Consider the following 19,158-nt stretch of genomic DNA (forward strand, 5'->3'; position numbering starts at 1 on the left):
TATTTCGTGAACAAAAATGTAAACTGAATTAAAAATTATTTGAAATAAAACTTATCAAATGTCACTAGCATCAAACCAACATTTCTATAAGACATACAAACAGCTCTGAAGCAAAAAGTTGATTAAACTATTTCAACAATCTTTTCTCGTTATTTAGGGATTACTTTTAATTATATTCAATAAAATTATATAATCTATAGACAAATGTTACGAATAAAACAAAAATTAGCAAATAATTTCACTTAATCTAAAAAAATTTTATTTGAATAAATGAAAGATTGCTCAAAGTGATGGTCACTGTTGGTGTGACATCCCAATCCCATGTACAAAATGAAAAAGAAGGCTGGTACTGATGCCGGTGCTTATCTCAGTCTAGCTGTGCATTATATAAAAATGTCAGCTTTCACAGAATTTCGGTAAAGTCACCCACAGATAAACCAAAGTAATTACACACATTAAACATATGTATGCAGATGATGTCCTATTGTTTGTCTCCAAAAGAAACTTTAAAGACCTACAACACATGCAAAGCAATTTCTCAAAACTCTGCAGTAAAACTAAGAACAACCAGCTAATTATTAATTCCACCAAATGTTTGTGATGGTTTTTGCCTCTCATCAACATCTTGCTAAACTTCCATATATTGAAAATTAAAGCAATAGCAACAACATCAACATCATACCTCAAGTCTGCACACAGTGGTATTTAGGTTTCACTTTGAAACAGCTATTTCCAAAATACTTGCTCAAATAAAGCTTTGCTATACAATATCCAACCTACTCTCTGTTTATGTTAGACAAGCCGTAACCACGAATGCTGTCATACCCAAGCTGGAATATGGGCTACCACTGCTGGCACTTCACCAATAACACCCACAAACTTGAAGTGGTTGTAAATAAAATCTGCCAGTTTGTCTTTTTTCCTGATAGTAATACCTACCACTGCAATATCTTACAAGAACTAACAAAAAAATACGTATACATGCCAGGTCCACTGTTATCCTCAGTGCCGTACTCTTTAAAATCATAAACTTAGGATAATGCCCTCCCCTAATATTTGCCCTCAGTTTTAGGGTTAATACACCATTCGCCCTCTAACTTGACCTCTTAATTTAATTCAGGGTAACAGGGAGTTATCCAATAAGCACAAAGCAAATAAACTAATCCTGGCTCCTATTATGGTGCGCCAGTGGTGCCAATCCACCCCCAAGTCATTAAAAAGAAAAAGGATTTTAGGAGAAATTGTGATCCAGAATCAGTTGCATTTGAGAGATGTAAATACAGCGATGATATCTCAACTTCTTTCTTCAGGAATCAGGGACAAAGCTAAAAGTAATGGTAGCAGGTGGGTTTGGAAAAAGGTTTAAAAGGGACCAATTCTAAGCATTATTTTCTTTCAATTAACAAGTTAATAGAATAACACATTCATGGGTAGGTACTAGGCTATCAGCCCAAGGGCCTAAGTAAGCCTAGCCAACAAAGTTCCCTGGCTTACACCAACCCAAGAAAGTTAATTTCCTGTGCTCCTGTCGAGCAAAGCCACAGAAGTGATCCCCGGTGTATTTCCTATTTCCCATCCACTCATCAAGATTTTTCTTGAAGAATGCTAATGAAGAACTTTGCTTGACATAGATGGGTAGCTTGTTCCAGAGTATGGGAAGTCTCTGGGACAGGAATCTATCCCTCCAGCATGTCCTGTTTATTGTGGTGACAAGGTTTAGGTCCCTAGAGCATGTAGCTCGGAGGGATTGGGATTTCTTTATGTGTAGCATGTCCAACAACTATGGGTTTGACATAGCTTTATATGTTAGGCAGAGATCACCTCGGAGTAGGTGATATGCTACAGAGTAAAGCTGGAGTTTTTTGAGATGATCAGTGTAGGGCATCTGTTTGAGGCTAGTAATTCTCTTTTTGAGGTACTTCTGTGGCCTTTCCAGCTGCTGCAGATGTCTTGTGAGGTAGATTCCAAAAGGGGCATTGTACTCTATAATGGGTCTAATGAGTGTCGAGTAGAGGGGAACAATGACCTCTTTTTTCCTGGATGAGAACCCTTTTGTGATGAGGTGTGCCATGTAGAAGGATTTCCTGACTACAGTGGCAATGTGATTATCAAAGGAGAGACTACAGTCCACCTGGGTCCCAAGGTCTCTTATCACACATTAGGTGTTAAGAAGACTGCTGCCTATGTGGTAGTTCATGGGTACAGAGTTTTTACCAAAGGGGATAACAATGCACTTTTTGGCATTGAGCTTGAGGCCATGGCTCTGACACCAGGCATCTGTCTCAGTGAGGCACTTCTGTAGGATGTCCACATCATTTGGGGACTCGACTATAGCTCCTAGTTTGCAGTCATCTGCGAACTTCATTAGCCAGAGGCCTTCTGTGTTAGCCTGTACTTCAGAGAAGTAGATACCAAACAGGAGAGGTCCGAGGACTGAACCCTGTGGTACTCCACTTGTCACTGGTTTGAAGTCAGATTTGGAGTCTGCAACTTTTACAGTGTGGGTTCTGTCAGTGAGCCAGTAGGCAACCCATCTTGTGACATAGGGATATGGTACTTACATATTATCGCAACCAGATTTTTGCAATAATAGCACTTGCTTCCCAATTTTTTCTGACCGTTAGTGGTTTATAAGTGTTTTATAGTATGTTTCCTTTAACAATACATCTTTTTTTCTGCAGTGTTTTCAATAAAATGTATAAAACAACCCCCCCCCCAAAAAAAAATAGAAACATGCTGTTTTTCTTTATGCAGTTTACTGCCAGAGTGGAGAAGCTTAACTGAATAGTGCGCCGCTGCCCACTGAACATTCCTTTCCTTTTTTTTTTTTCCTGTGGCAGCAAATGCTGATGAATGTAATGGTCATAAATGTTTTTTTAGACCTTTTTCAGCTATATCACAGACTTGTACGGTTACAGCACAGGTTATTTGTTTGATTTTAGATGTTTCCTGACAATTGTACAACACTCTCAGTCAGAGTATGATAACGGAAGGCAAGTGGTATTATCGCAAAAATCTGGTAAGTACCAGGGATTTATACCTGGTTTAATGAGTTTAGCTATAATTCCAGAATGGGGGATGCTGTTGAAAGCCTTGGCGAGGTCAAGATAGGTTGTGTGAACCACCTTACCCTCGTCTACGGCTTTGATGACTGCCTAAAATAAGTCAACCAGGTTCAGGAGGCAAGATCTGCCTTTCACAAACCCAAACTGGGTGGAGTCCAGAGTTTGGAAGTTACCAATGTCTTTGTTTATGAATTTCATGTATGTTCCATGGCCTTGCAGACCAGGCTCGTCAGACTAATAGGGTGAAAGATAGTTCCCAGGATCAGTGTTGGCTCCCTCTTTGTGGAGTGGGATAACTGTTGCTGTGCGCCAGTCAGTGGGCACAAAGCCCGACGTCAGGCTATGACTGAACATGGTGCTTAGGTGGGAAGCCAGTTTGTTCTGAAGTTCATGTAAAATGCAGCCTGGGATGTTGTCCAGTCCCATGGATGCTGTGTTTTGGCTTTAGAGAGTGCTGCTTTTACCTGTGAAGTTGTGATTACAGGGACTCTGCATTCTTCCTGTATAGATATGGGCCCTTTAGGGGGTGAGAGGGGGGTAAAGTTAGCACTGAACCTATCTGCCAGGATGTTGGCAATATCAGTTAGTTCTGTAATTTTTGTGCCATTGTGCTGTAACTCAGAGCAGATCTGGGTGTTGCCATTGAGATTCTTGACATAGCTATAGAATGCTTTGTGGTTGTCCTTAGAATCAGTGGCAATCTTGTTTTCATAGCTAGCTTTGGAGGATCTTATAAGGGATCTCAACTTCTTGCTGAGGTTGAACATGGAGCCCCTCCACTCATGGGATTTTACTCTCTTTTGCAACAGTTTCTTCCTTCTGTTGTAGAGTTTGTTTGTGGCAGGGGACCACCAGATTGGCTTCCTTTTTTTGGAGGATAGCGTCTTGGTTCTGTTTGGGATAGCACAATCCATGCACTCGTGTAAGTGCTTATAGACTGGATTTGTGTAGGATTCAACAGTCGTAACTGTACTGTTCATCTGCATGGGTGTCATGAAGTTTGCCATTTCTGTCTTAAGAAGCATGAAGTTGGCTTTGGAGAATTTATTTACCATGGTTTCCTTAATGTGGGGTGGGGGCAGGATGTGGATATCTAGGGTGATTAGCTTATGGTCAGATCTGACCATCGAAGAGTTGACTTCAGGTGTGGAACACCGGTCACTCATGTTGGTAATGACTAGGTCTAGGATATTGTTGCCCCTGGTGGGGATGTGGATAAGTTGATCCAGGGCATTGGAATTTATGAATTCCAGAAAGAGCTGAGTGAAGGAGTTGGTACATGAGTAGCTTTCCAAGTTAATGGTGGGGTAGTTGAAATCGCCCAATATTAGGGTGTTTGGTTGAACCCTAATATTTTCCAGTATGTCAAGAAAAGAGGAGTGGGAATCCTGGGGCATGGTGGGGGATCTGTAGCAAGCTAAAATTTGGATTGCAGTTTTGCCCAGAGTTGGTTGCACTTGGATAACCTCGGCTGCATTATGCTGAGCAATTAGCCTGGAGGTGTGGATATCCTTAATGAATATGGACACACCTCTGCCTTTGGTGTTCCAATCCAGGTTAGATGGCCGAAAAGTGTGGTATGAGTTATAGCCTGGTAATGCAGGGGTACTCTCTGGAGCCTTGAACCAGGTCTCAGTCACTGCACAGACATCGATGTTCTCCATTTTAAGGAGTGCCTCGAGTGAGTGCATTTTGAAATTTAGACTTCTAGCACTGAGTAGCATTGCCCTCAGTTTTTGCTTGCCTGTTCCTGTTATGGTGGTGAATTTGTAATTTAAACCTTGCCTAAAAAAGGCACTATAGGGACAGCAAGAGCCTTTGCCAGTATCCAGAATCCCAGGGGTGACAGGTGCAGGCCATCTCTGCCTAAGCATCATGGTCTGTCGACCATGTCATCCCAGGCAGACCGATACTGGATCCCCTTAGAATGACACCAGAAGCTTAGCCAATTGTTGAAGTCAATCATTTTGTCCTTGTACTGTGGTATCATTCTGGACGATGGCAGGATGCTACTCAGGGATAGGGTCATTTCTGTCTGGGCTACAAGATTGGAGAGTTCTTCCATGTCTCTTTTCATGTAGTCCAGGGAGGTACGTCTCAGGTCGTTCACATCAACATGGACAATCACAGAGTCATATTTGTACTTGTTGTGGAGTGATCTGAATGTGTGGGTTATGTGGCGGATCCTGGCACCCAACAGGCAGCTGACAGTGACCTTCTCCTTGTTTAGCCTGGTGAGTGGGACATCAGTGTGCCTATGGAATCACCTATGACTAGTGTGTTGGGTACATTATTTTGCCTTATGGGCTGTGGTTGAGTGGCACACTGAGTCTGTGGGCTATGTGTTATTTGGGTTGTGCTGGTGGTGGGAGGTTGCTTGCATTTCTGCTTTGGAGGTCTCTTTTGCTTGAGCAGATTATTATTGAGAGCCTCTGAGAATGTTTTTGTGTTTCTATGTGTGGATTTTGGTGGTGTAGCTTTAGTGGGACTATGTCATGAGTGTGGTGTGGTGCAAGTGTTTACCTTCTCCTCTTGACTATCAAGTTCAATCTTGGTTGGAAAGAGCTTTACCTCCAGTTTGCCTAGATAAGTGCATCTCTCACAGGCTGTAGTGTTGGGTGGTAGGAGGAGAGGGTTGTCTGCGTACATGAAGCAGTTTCTACATTGCCCCAAGATGCCCAGATTCATCAGATAGACAGGAGAGAACACTGGGAGCTGACCCTTGGACATGCTTGAATAAAAAAATGTTTTCCTCTAGACAACTGGGGAAAGTGAGTACAAGAGCTGTTTTTCTCTAAGCAAGTGAGGAAAGTAAGTACCGAAACTGTTTTCCTCTAGGTAATGAGGAAGGGTGAGTGCTGTAATAATTTGAGGTTTATTTAGTGCTTACAACAAGTTCTGAACAAGTGCTGAGCACGGATAAGAAAATTCAAGTGCTAAAAGTAAGAATCTGGATCTGGATCTTGTTGTAGATAGGCTACCTAGTGCTTACCACTCCCACTGATAAGCTAGAAGGCTTCCCTCCAACACAGAAAGGCCTGGGGGCACAGAAGCTTACAAACAGTCCTGGATACAGCAAATCTGTATCTGGACTAAACTAGTTACAGTGAAGGTGGGGAGCAAGCGCAAATACGGGCTTTTAAACCAGAAAGTTGAAAGAGATGGAAAAACTGCCCAAATGGCCAATAAACTACAATTTCTGGGCCAGAAACCACTCTTGTGGTAGATAGGCTACGTAGTGCTTACCACTCCCACTGATAAGATAGAAGGCTTCCTTCCAACACAGAAAAGCTTGTGACACAAAAGCTTACAAGCAGTCCTGGATACAGCAAATCTGTATCTGAATTAGACTACTTACAGGAAAGGCAGAAAACAAGCTTAGAATTTTTTTTTTTTTTAAGTTAAGTGGGTTGGCTTTCTCAAAAAGTTCTCTCTGTATTAGAAAGAATGAGCTAATGACAGTAGCAAAAACACTTTAAATGCAGTACAAGCTAGCACACTTGATTGTGTAGCAATATTAAGGCAAATATAGTTTAAATAAATGCAGATAAGCTAAAAATGACAAAAAACAAGTTTATGAAAATCAAATAAGAGCACTTGAACACTTAAAAGCACACACAACAGCAAATTAAGGTATTAAGGTAGAAAACAGTTATGTAAGAGCAGTTCAAGAAACTAGAAGTACTTTTTTTTTCGAATCAATATACATTTTTGAACAATTGAAAAGCATGAATTCTAATTTCTGGCATTATTGACTCACTGATTTACTTTTACAGTAAGAGCAGTTACGTGTGATAGGACAAAATATGAGGTAAAATCAGGGATATCAAAAATCATACAGTTTAAAGGTATGGAGACTACGCAAATGTTGAGACGTTGTGTCAGGTACGTTTTTTCACGTGTACCACTCCTTAAGAAGCACAGTCGTCATCATAGCCGGTTTTAGGCATGGGGGCCCCCAACCACAGCAAGTTATCTTATCCTGATATTTTGTCACATCTGTAAAACCAGCAAAAGCTAGTGCAGCAGTCTTGCATACTTAATAAACTATGAGGGTAATAACTCTTATTTATATCTCCCTTAAAATTCAAAGATATTTCTGGTTGTAGTAACGGTGTTTTGTCAAGTAACAGGCATCAGAATGCCATTAAATATTTTACTACTGACATAGTGCTCCTGGCTTAGTTAAACCCTGCTTTGGACATTTGCTCCACTAAAACTAACTACATAGCCAGCTTTTAGTCCCTGCAAAACCATGGCTGCAGGGGCCCCTTAATCATCTTTGTCTGTGTGGGGCCCCACAAAAGCTGCTGCTGATTGGGGAAAAATGAGGAATGAAAATGCATTAATTTCCTAATTATCCTCTTTAACATGAACAGGGCTGTGATATGACCCTGTTAGGATGAAGATGATAATGAACATGAACAATATAAGCACTAGAGGGATCAGCAGCCCAGAGTGACTTACCTCAGTGCAAACTTTGGATTTTAAGAAGAGCTGATGCTTCCGATCATCAGGGATAGTTTCTCTTTCAGGTAGTTTTATAACTAATACCAGAACACCTGATTCTATAACTCAATTTCTTTGCTTAAGAATTCAGTATAATCCCAAAAATAATAGAATAAATGCTCAGAATCATAAATATGTTTAAATATTTATCTAATTCACTTATAAAGTTACTAGAATAACATATTTTGCATCAACATCTATTTTTGGACAATAAGTATAAAACTCAGATGTCTGGATTAATTGACTGTTTGTAATCCTGAATGATTTACCAGCAAATCAGACTTTTACGAAGGATAAAGCAAAAGTATGAACAAAATCAGGGAAGGTCTGTGAAAGTAGAGACAGTGACAAGTATGCATTACTCCTCAATGGGATAAATCTTACTGCTTCTGCTGTTTGATGACTGCTAAACAGCAGTGACTAATCTGGTGTGGCAGTACCAATGTTGCACAAGGCATTGCTGTTTGCTGAAATTAAGTACATAACTAGTACTGCTGTGGCTTATGCATGCATGTTGTGTGTGTGTGTGTGTGTGTGTGTGTGTGTGTGTGTGTGTGTGTGTGTGTGTGTGTGTGTGTGTGTGTGTGTGTGTGTGTAAAAAACATCAATGATTTTTATCTGTGCATGCACCCAATAATGCCAGGACACAGACATTATTCTTCTGTGTATCAGTAAAAAATGTACCTAACAAGTAATTATATTTTGAAAGTAAGACAGAACATATATCACAGAACATTCAGACACTTAGATATTCTTAGAGCCTGGTTGCCCCACTCACCAGACTGTCTAAATGGATAATGGGGACTCCTTTATCATCCTTGACTCTGTGGGGGCCCCCACCAAAGCTGTTGCTTGTTGGAGAAAAATGTATCAATTTTCTGAATACGCTGTTTAACCTGAATGGTGCTGATATATGACCCTTTTAGGATAAAGCTAATAATAGCCTCTGTTTACAACCACACCCATTCTAAAACCAGCCCTGCTCAAATGTGTGTGTGTACATAAAGCTGCTACAGGTTATGCGGGATAGAGATTGTGTGGATATTACATCTTTAATTTTCATCACAGTCAAACCTTAGAGGTGTGCACATGAAGTCATTATAGCTTGTGTCTGAGCTGAGGGCAGTGTTTCTCACAGACCTCAGAGGTATACAAAGAAGGTTACTATAGCTTGTGTAAGAGAGGTGTACTGTCTAGGCGCAACAAATTTGAATATTACTGAAATCATTCTCACAATCACATACTAGGCACATATACATGCGGCTACCTTTGACTGGGGTGAAGAACATGCTATGTATATGTATATCATCAGTCACTTGAAATATATGACAAAGGCAATTTAAATCTCTGCTTTTATCCCAGTCTAACACCAGAGGGATGCATAGGCAGTGACTTGTCTTTATTAGAGAGTTAGGCAGGTAGGCAGTATTTCCAGATAAGACTTAAATATTCTCACAACTACTGGCTTGTTAGTTTACTGTAAGCTACAATTTTGTCAGCTTTGAAAATTAAGCCTTGGGCACAAATTATGCCTTGAAAGAAAAAAATAAGACTGAAATTATTTTTCTTCATAATTTTATTTAGGCAACCATTGGAGTAAAATGTTAAAAAATGCTCTAAAATGCATCCCAGACCATCTGTAAACCTGTGGCTTCTTGGGCCCTGACTTGAGTTATTTTCTAAATGGTTATTACTGGGCTGTCTTGTTCAGGAAAGGTGTGTTGAAGGATGCAAGGAAAACTAAAGCTGAACCACAACAGTGAATTTCTTTCCTTAATCATAATTTCTGTTCAAGCTATTATTGAATGAAAAGGTTGTGTAAAATGCACTTTAGAGCGTGTAAAATGCACTATACAGCATATAGAAAGTTATGGCTTCCTGAAAGCGCTTAGAGTAAGGCAAAATGTGAGATAAGGAAGAAAAAGGTAACATGGATGGTATGGGGAGCCCAAAAGGAGAAGGACTCAGAGGAGAGGACTGGGGTGTGTGTGTGTGTGTGGGGGGGGGGGGTGTTGAAATGTAGGCCCAGTCATCATTTCACTTTAAGTCCAGACCTGTACATAGACTTGTTGCAATGTATCACTGTTGCAACTAAGTGCCAGTAACTCTAACTGCCCCTTTGTTAGACAGCTCAACATAGTGATAGTGTGATACATAGGCCTGTTGTAATGTAAAAGCTTGTAGCTGCAGGTCTGTCTGTGGATACTGCTCCTAAAAGTTTGCAGCATGAAATAAAAGGTTGCTTAGGATGGATGGCATTGTTAGGATGATGCTTATACTGAACTTGACATTTGCTGGGGGCCCCCAAAATGCTAACACCGGCCCTGGTCGTCATCATACATCTCGACATCTTATAGCAAGAAATCTGGACAAAGCTATCAGTAAAAGTGGGACAAAGGCCCAAAAATATGGACAATTTTGAAATACTGCTTTTACAAACTTAGAAAGTTGATAGAATAACAGGTTTTATATTAGCATGAATTTTCTGAAGGGCATGAAGTCTGAAACTCAAACGTCTCTGATTAATTTAGTGTTTAATGATTTGCCACTAATTTATCACAAAACCACGATTTTATGAAAACTGTGCCAAACACATCAGATAAAAATCTGAACATTCTGTGAAAATCTGTACAGTTGAGAGTATGTCAGAGTTCACTGTCTACTTAAGAGCTAATTGTTATATGTCCAACTGTGTCTGCAATACCTAAACAAGAGAGATAAAAATAAGATTCCAGTTCGTAGTATGTACCGACTAAAACTACGAGAGAGTACATCGTCCAATGGGACAGAGGCGCCCAGTGCAGCCCTAACAACCAGTCAGTAAGCTCTCCGCAGGTTGCTGCTGAGGCAAACTAAACAAACAAATGCGTTAATTTCGGCTGGAAGTTACCTGATGCAGCAGGTGCAAGTTCCCTATGAATAGAAAGGAGTTGATTTACAGCTAAATAATTTGGAATTGCCAGTCCTTTGGGAATGGAAGAGGCGTCAGAGAATGCCAACAAGCCCTCTGTAAAGTCAAGTGGAGAGGAAGGGCAAGATCGACGAGGTGAAGTAAAAGGGAAAAGCGGATTAAAAGGGTCAAAGCAGGTAATACTAAAACGTGGTTCTAATATAGGCAAATAAAAGGAATGTCGGAGACGTAAACATACCACTACATTTTGTACATCTCCAGTTAATTATCTTCTTTCTTAGTATTTTCTGATGTCTTTTTTGAGGACAATCTTATTATAACTAATATTATCGCCATGTAGACTTTTTTAATCATTGTTTAATCAGTGAGTTCACACTTGCACGTTTAGTTTTCTGGCTGTAAGCAGAACACGTTATAGCATCATGCGCCTTAATTTTCCTTTCAGTGAACTTTTTCTTACTCGTTCCCCACCAGAAACTTTATTGGTCTACATTTAAAGATAGCAGACTTTTTAAACGGACATGACCCTAGTCTGCTTTCCTTTCAAAACCTTGGCAATGGCTATCCACACTACCATTCCAGCTGTCCAGTTTTAACTTACAATATTATTTATGGTGATAGCAGACTCAAATTTGTTGATTTAAAGTTAAAACTCTTGATATGTTTTATTGACGACAGACTCACATTGAGGGTACAGATGACTTCTTTTGTGAAATTATCTTGTTACCTTGTAAGGAATATTGTATATGTCATGTGTTTCTTTACTTAAAAGGACCTTTCTGTGATAGTGCATACCCTCATCTCATTTTGTTTGTACTATTGAAACTCCCTATACCAGGAGCTTCAATAAATTGAAAGTGATTGGTTGCAACTAATACAGAACTTGACAGTTTATTTGCAAAAATGGGAAAAAGGGTTGAGGTTGGATGGATGAACTTAAAGATACCAAAATAGTACTTCTGTGAAGCCAACAGTTGTCACCTCTGATATTATATATCTTCAGTGTTTTGGTGCTAGTGTATTTGGCCTTATACATTATGGGTAACCTTACCTCATAGAACTCTTGGTACTATAAAACCCTTTTATATCCTTGCATCCATCAATCCTGGGATTGTTTGAAGCTCCTAGAGTGCACTGAGAAATGTCAGGCATATTTTTCTTTAGTGATCAAGCTAATTGCTTTTGGAAGTTTTTCCCTAGTGGATGAGAGCCACCACAATGTCTGGTTTTAAGAGGTCCCTAAAGACACATCTTTGCAAGATCAGTTATGATTATGTTTACGACGTCATGTGTTTAGTTATTGTATTGCATCACTTGATTTATAACTGTTTTTTATTGTAATTGGAGCTTCAATATAAGGACCTAAGCAGGTTTAAACCTACATCTGATGTATCTGCAGTGTGTGTTGGTCTTTGTTTTTTCCAGAATTGTTTTCACTTTATCAAAATCAAACATGGACCCAGTCAGAAACTAGTTAATCTTCTGTGGAAGTATAGAAGCATTCTGTGTGTGGAAGTAACCAATTGTTGGTCTGGCTTGTCATTTTTTGTGCATTTCTGTGTCTTGAGACAAGAAAAATACATTACTATGGTCATAATTTCTTTCATTCATTCACTCAATAAGAGTCAAATATTGGATTGTATCCAGTCAAAAAGTGGTTTATTTTTCTAGAAGAATCTGTATATGAATGTAACGAAGAAGTTCTGTCATTTGGTTATAATTAAAAAGTTTGCACACTGTACTGACAGGAGCTGTGTAAAAATGTGTATGTGGGTGGAATCTTCTTCAAAGCCATAGGAGGACCAGACTATTAAAAAGAGCATATGCTAGTAGGGCAGAATCAAACGTGCACATTTTTTTCATAAGGCAAACATGTAAAATCATAAATATACTGTTCCGTTTGGATCATAGGAATTATTTATATATCTTGAATGTGATGTTGCCAATCATTTGAAATTTTCATATAAAAAGAAAAGAAGACAACTTGATATGGGAGTTTGAACTGGTATAAAAAAATTCAGCATCTAGCTACTCCACTACATCTCTACCAAAAGCACAGCAGGAGTAGGTTTAACATCTTTCAGTCTGTAGTTCCATCCATCTATTTTTCTGTCTGCCTGTGTGTTTATTTACCAGTGGCAATTGGTGACTTCAAGGGAAGGGGGGCTGCAGGAAACAAATGAATGGGTGGGGCTCTCTTGCAGCAGGCCATTGACCATTGCCTATGATCAAGCAACATATTGCCTCAGTATGTACCCACTCATTATAACTACTTTACTGAATATATACACAGATATCAAACTGCAATCAACAAGGCCAGCTTTAAGTGCATGCACTTCCCCATACCTCTCTCCTGTTCCCCCCATTCTGTCCCCAAACCATCCAATTTTGTTTCACACTTAGTCTGTGTTTAAAAGCATGATGAGGAGTTAAAAAGTAAGACAAACAGGCTAGGACTCAACTATAATAAGTCTGGAGAAAGAGACTGAATTAAGATGGGCCTGGAGGGCTGCTAGGCCCCCAGAAGTCATTGTTTTCCATATGATTGGCAGTGCATCATAGTCTCATAACATTTGATTTCTGGAAGCTAACAACCTTTTGGTCTTATGATGGCCTGACCAAAAACAATCACAAGTAAGGAAAGAAATTCAGTCTCATGTTTTTTAAAGGAAAAAGATGTATCTAAAGATTAATGTTCAAGGCCAACAAAACCTTATAATTCCCCACAAGTTGAGAAGACAGATTCTTGCAAGGATAAATAAATCGTATCTGGTAATAGTGCCTGACTTCCTACCATTCCAAAAAAAAAAAAAAAAGGTAGAAAGCTCAAGCAGGTAAATGTTGAGCAGGATAAACGATTCCAAGACTGAAAAGCAACAGACAACCTCACAACAGCTCCACATTTTCACAATAATGCTTCCTCAGATCAATTTCAGACAGTTTCAAACACACAGCTTTAAAATCTCTTAACTAGTCACATGAATTCATCTAAGAAACAGCCTTAAAGAGATACACCATTCCTATCCTAAAAACTAAAATCTCTGTTGCAACACTTTCAAAAATAGGTTTTATGGTGAAGGTTTCATTCAAATCAACATATATATCAGGTTGCAATTCATTTATGCAATTATATTCTACTGTTTCCATTCTTGTCACAATATTCCCATCTTTAATGGCTGTACATATTATTTGCAACACTATAAATGTATTCCTTGTATTTGCAAAGAGCAACTGGAGATATACATAGAGTGGCAAACATACCTCTCAACCTAAAAACATCAAAAATCTGGACAAGGCCCATGAAAAATTGGTACAAATCTGTACGCTGATTAACATCTAATTTGCATACATAATTACGTAACCTCACCCACTCCAATGGAATTGTGGCATACCAACTTTCAAACGCAAACTGAAGAACAGGCAACCAAAATATGGCACCAAAGTCCCCCAGCAGCCACTCCGATGTCCCATTAGCTGGCTCTTTTGCCCCATTTACCATAAACACTAATGTGTGCACACTGCTTTACTTCTACAAATGATTATTTGGATTTTATTTTTACAGCACAACAATGCACAAACACTAATACACATCTGGTAAAAGCAATACTGTCTCACAATGAAAATAGACTTGGCATTAAAACTTGTCTGCCCTTGAAACTTGCATTAATTGAAACGGCATTGAAACCCACACCGCATCCAAAGAAAATGCATCTGGTCAGTGGTGGATAAAGATTACCTTTGGGCTGTTTACAAATCATCGGCCCCTTGCACACAAAACAAGAAACATACATGTGTTCTTTTCTTTGATGCACCTTCCTGACTTTATTAAATTATATTCCTTGTATAATGTAGCACACTTGTTAGAGTGCATTTTAAATGTATTGTTTAAACATTTTTCCAGTAGACTGTACTGTAGGCAATGAAACAAAATGCATGAACCAATAATGCCAAAACTGCCCATTCAGAACATTTTCCATCATAAAAGTCTACTTCCACACCCACACTATAAATAGAATGAAAGCAATGTAAGCCATAGGCATTTTGCATAGTTTCTCACACATTTTCAATTTCATTTTTTTTTGGGGGGGGGGGGGGCAAAGGGTCGAAAACCAGGGACACATTTTAAACATTGCTTGTATAATTTTGTAAAGTTGCTAGAATAAAATGTTGTTACCACCATGCATTTCACTAGTAAGTCTTGAACCCAGGACGCAATGCACTACAGTCAGCGCAACATACCACTATGCTAAATCAGCAGCTTCCTGAAACATAGGAAGACTGAAACTTACTGGCTATCATTTAGTGAATTCGTTTCTCATTTCTCACCACAGCTTTCAACCTCTTAGCACAAAACACCTGGACAAACAAAGCCAATAATGGGGGAATACAAATTTAGTTCTCACTATAGCTCTCAACTCTTAGCAGAAAAAACCTGGGGGAATACAAATTCAGTTCTCACTATAGCTCTCAACTCAGCACATAAAACCTGGGGAATACAAATTCAATTGTCACTATAGCTCTCAACTCTTAGCAGAAAATACCTGGGGGAATACAAATTCAGTTCTCACTATAGCTCTCAAGTCTTGGTACAAACAATCTAGGCAAAGCTCACAAGTGGTGGTGGCTAGGGAATTTAGGGTCTTTTTACCCTGTACTGAAGGTACAGGGTTTGAGCCTGAGTACCTCTAGCCACCAGGTATATTGAATGGGGGGGCATTTTCACAAATACACACACACACCTGCAAATAGCACCTTACTTCAAATAGAAGAGCCGTTAAGCTCTCGCATTCACGTTCTGATTCCAGCTCACATAGCATATATCCATAAACCTCTGCCAAACAAGTTCTGATTCCAAACTCTTCCCGCCCGCATTCGGAACATACTGCTGATTCCATAAAGCTTCTCGCATATACTTCATAACCTGTCTAAACATCCCGCTTGCATTTGCAGCCAGCCGGAAATGATGTGAGCTCCCTCCGCTCAATTCCGACTGGCTGGTAGCCCAGACATCATCGCGCACGTGATGACATCAGCGTCAACAGTGCGGATATTGAAATCAAAAGGGAAATCGGAAATAAAGGGATGACACTTGGGAATTTTGACACCCCTTCATTTGGACCCCAAAACACGGTAAAAACTGAGTAAATCAGTATGGTTGGGAGGTATGGTGGCAAACCCCAGGTTTCAACAGTGTTTTATGGACTCTTAACAAAGGGTTAGTCTTTATTGGAAACAAAAAGACTGTATCTAATGATAAAAATGAAACAGACTCTGTTGAATTTGGAGCATTTTGTTTCAGAAATTAAAACACAATTACAAACCTTTAAAACACTTTAATGGCAGCATTTTAGCTTTGAAGCTTATATTTCACTTAATATCATCCCAAGAGTTCTTCGTATATTAAAAATGTCCACATATGGTGATACCCATCTAGAATTACTGAGGAGATGGCAATTAATGAATATTAAATGTGTAACTGATTATAAGAAGACTATGAATGATTTCTTTGAGACAATCAAAGGCAATTAAAGAAAGGTATTACTGAATTACAGAATAAAATTACTTCCCATACAAATTTTTCCGCTTGCTCATGTGAGGTGAATAACCTATTAGATCATATTTTGACTTTTGACAGAGTCTTATAGCAACAAAAAGGAGAAAATTACAGAGGGACATTCAGGATTTGAAAAAAAAAAGTAATGCTTTTTTCTTGCCCAAGGATGAGTGGGCATAATCAATGTCAACAATAACAAATGGGATGAGGTACAGCTGCCACTGTTAGCGATACTCAAAGTCCTTCTAATAAAGTGACTGAATCTGTGGATATGGTAGATAATCGAGGGACAGCAAAAACAACAGTGAATACTAATTTAGTTACACTTGATCTTCTGGATTTTCCAACTCTACTTCAAAATGACCCTTTAATGATGACATGGCAGAGTGACAGAGGTCAGAAAAAAGAGGAAGGGGCAGAGGATATCAGACAAGGAACAGGTTGGAACAGCAAAAGACTTGGATGACTATAATATAGTTTACAATTTGTTGAATAAGCTAAGCATTGATGAATGTTCAGAATTTCATAAAGGTATGCCCTTCAGACCAATGGCTAATGGTAACATAAGTAATTCATTGACTGATTTGAGACCACTTATACTTTTATTAAATCTGAAACTTTTGTTTCCTTATAATGCTTCTGAAGAAAAACATATGTAAAAGTTCTAGTACCTGCATTCCTAATGGCAATCCTCTAAACCCTTTCAAAAGACTTGTAATATGGATATACATAATTTGTATATGAAAAGAACATCTTTGTTTCATAATTTAACCATGAGTGAAAGAAATGCTTTGGAGACTGTTATGAAAAATAATACAGTTATAAAAATACAGACAAAGGAAGAGTGAAGGTAATCCTGAATAAGAGTTGTTATAATACAAGTGTCTACTTATTAGAAAATTCTGATACATATTTGGAAATAAATAGAATTCAAGTGGATAAAATCATAATACTGTAAATACTGCAGTACATAAGATGCATTTGGAAAATTGTATATCTAGTGAACAAATGAATTATTTTCATATCTTCTTTCCTTCCTGTGAAACCTGTTTTATGGTCTGTGAAAAATCCATAAAAATGTAAAAAAATCTCCAATGAGACCTATAGATGTAGCTAGAGCATGGATAACTAAACCTCTTTCTAAGAATGTGGAAACCAACTAAATGGTGTCTTGGGTGAAAAGGACAACTCCTGATTTTTTTGACAGAACTACACGACAGTATTTAATGCTAACTTTGGATATAGATTCCCTTTTTACTTCTATACCTCATGGATATGGTATTGATTCTTGAATATTATTTTTAAGTAAGAACACTACTTTAGATAATATGGCAATAAATACTGTATGTAACATTCTTGATATTATTTTAAAAAATTGTTTTTATATGTAATAGTACACCATTTTTTCAGAAAAAAGGGTGTTGCAATGGATACCCCCTGTGGCCAATATTTATGCAAATATTGTACTGGCCGTGTGGGGGTGGGGGGTGAATTTATTTATTCAGATGGAAATATATACAAATCTAAAATTTGTTTTTATAAGAGGGCAATATTTTTATGGTTTGGAGTGGAAATAAGGATGAAATAAATTATTTTATAGATTATATTACAACTACAGTAGATTTTAAAGCTTTTTTTTCCTTCAGATGAAATACGTTTTTCAGATGTTTGTTATTTAAACAAACTGATGGAAGTATAGTAACATCTATTTATAGAAAGGAAGTTTAAAAAGAAAACATTACTACATAGAATAAGTATGCATCCTTCTTTTATGTTTTCTAATATTTCCAAGAATCCGATATTATGAGTGGCTATATAAAATACAAATAATGATTTGATGAATGAACAATTATTGGAGATTATGATGAATTTTGAAACCAGGGCATAGAAATATGATGATTTAAATATACAATATCAGCAAATTTATACAAGAATGATGGTATGGATGTAGCTCTATATATTCTGATAATGTAGGTATAGTTAGACAACAGGATGTTATTAAAGATAACTTTAATAGATAAATAAAGTATAATTAACATACAAGGGGAATAGTAGGCACTATAAAAAGACATTGGCATATACTAGACTGCATTGATGCCTTAAAAGAACAAAATTATAGATGATGTACCACATTTTGGTTAGCTATGTATTAAAAAGCAACTGAATCGTTCAGTGAGTATACAATAAGTGAAGGAGCATTGCCTTATTATAATTGTCCATTTTGCAAGTTTTTAAGAGAATGACCTAATGATATTTTTATACAGCCAAATAATGGAATTTATCAGATATAAGAAGGAAAATATCGATTAATGCTATACCTAAACATATAGAAGTGAAAGGAGAAGGAGATCAATTTAAATGTATGGTGTTGCAAATAATAATTACATCCATTAGCGGTGGGGATATTGTAACAAAAGTGGAAAGAACATAATACACTTGCATAAATAAATTACAGGCTGATATATACACTAGCTTGAATGAAACCAGCACCATAAAACCTGTTTTAAAAGTGTTGCAACAGAGCTGGAGTATCTCTTAAGACTGTTTCTTAGATGGTCATGTGACTAAGTTTTTGAACCTGTTTGAAATTGACCTGAGGAAGCATGTGTGGAGCTGATCACTGAATAAATGCTATCCATGTGTTGCCTCCAAAACAAAGATAATTACATTCTGTGTACCCTGTGGTGTTAGATAGTGAAGAAAGTAAAAGCACAAATAACTAGAGGCTTGTGTCATAAACTGAACATCTGGATGAAGAAATGAAAGCACATTTATAAAACCCACAACGAGACAAGGAGTACATGCAGACTCCGCACAGAAGGCATCACAGCTAAAATCTCAAACAGAGAACCATGTACTGTTCAATGTCAACACTACTTGATGTGACACTCTGGTCATACATTACTGCACACGTGCATCTCCACCTCTTTGCCCAGTGGTCAGGAACAGAGTCCAAAATCAGGAAACAAGACAGACATTGCCTGGGGAAAGAAATAGCTGGAGCAAGCTGTCATCTAAGCAGGACAAGAACTTTACTGATGAATGTGGAATTCAGAAGCAAATGTTTTTTTGGATACGAGATACTCAGAAGTCACCATTTATTCTTGACATTGAAAACG

At 38.2% G+C, this 19,158-nt stretch overlaps 1 protein-coding gene across 1 annotated transcript in view; it reads left to right on the forward strand.

Moving 5' to 3' along the window:
* The first annotated feature begins 10,305 nt into the window (after positions 1–10,305).
* LOC122790418 overlaps positions 10,306–19,158 on the forward strand; it is a 353,039-nt gene continuing 344,186 nt past the window's right edge. Inside the window, exon 1 of the mRNA XM_044057941.1 lies at positions 10,306–10,661. Coding sequence (XP_043913876.1) covers positions 10,548–10,661 — 114 coding nt within the window. The 5' untranslated portion in view covers positions 10,306–10,547. The remainder of the gene's footprint in view (positions 10,662–19,158) is intronic.

Source organism: Protopterus annectens, chromosome 16.part0 (assembly GCF_019279795.1).
Source record: "Protopterus annectens isolate FY-2018-M chromosome 16.part0, PAN1.0, whole genome shotgun sequence".
Lineage (NCBI taxonomy): Eukaryota > Metazoa > Chordata > Ceratodontiformes > Protopteridae > Protopterus > Protopterus annectens.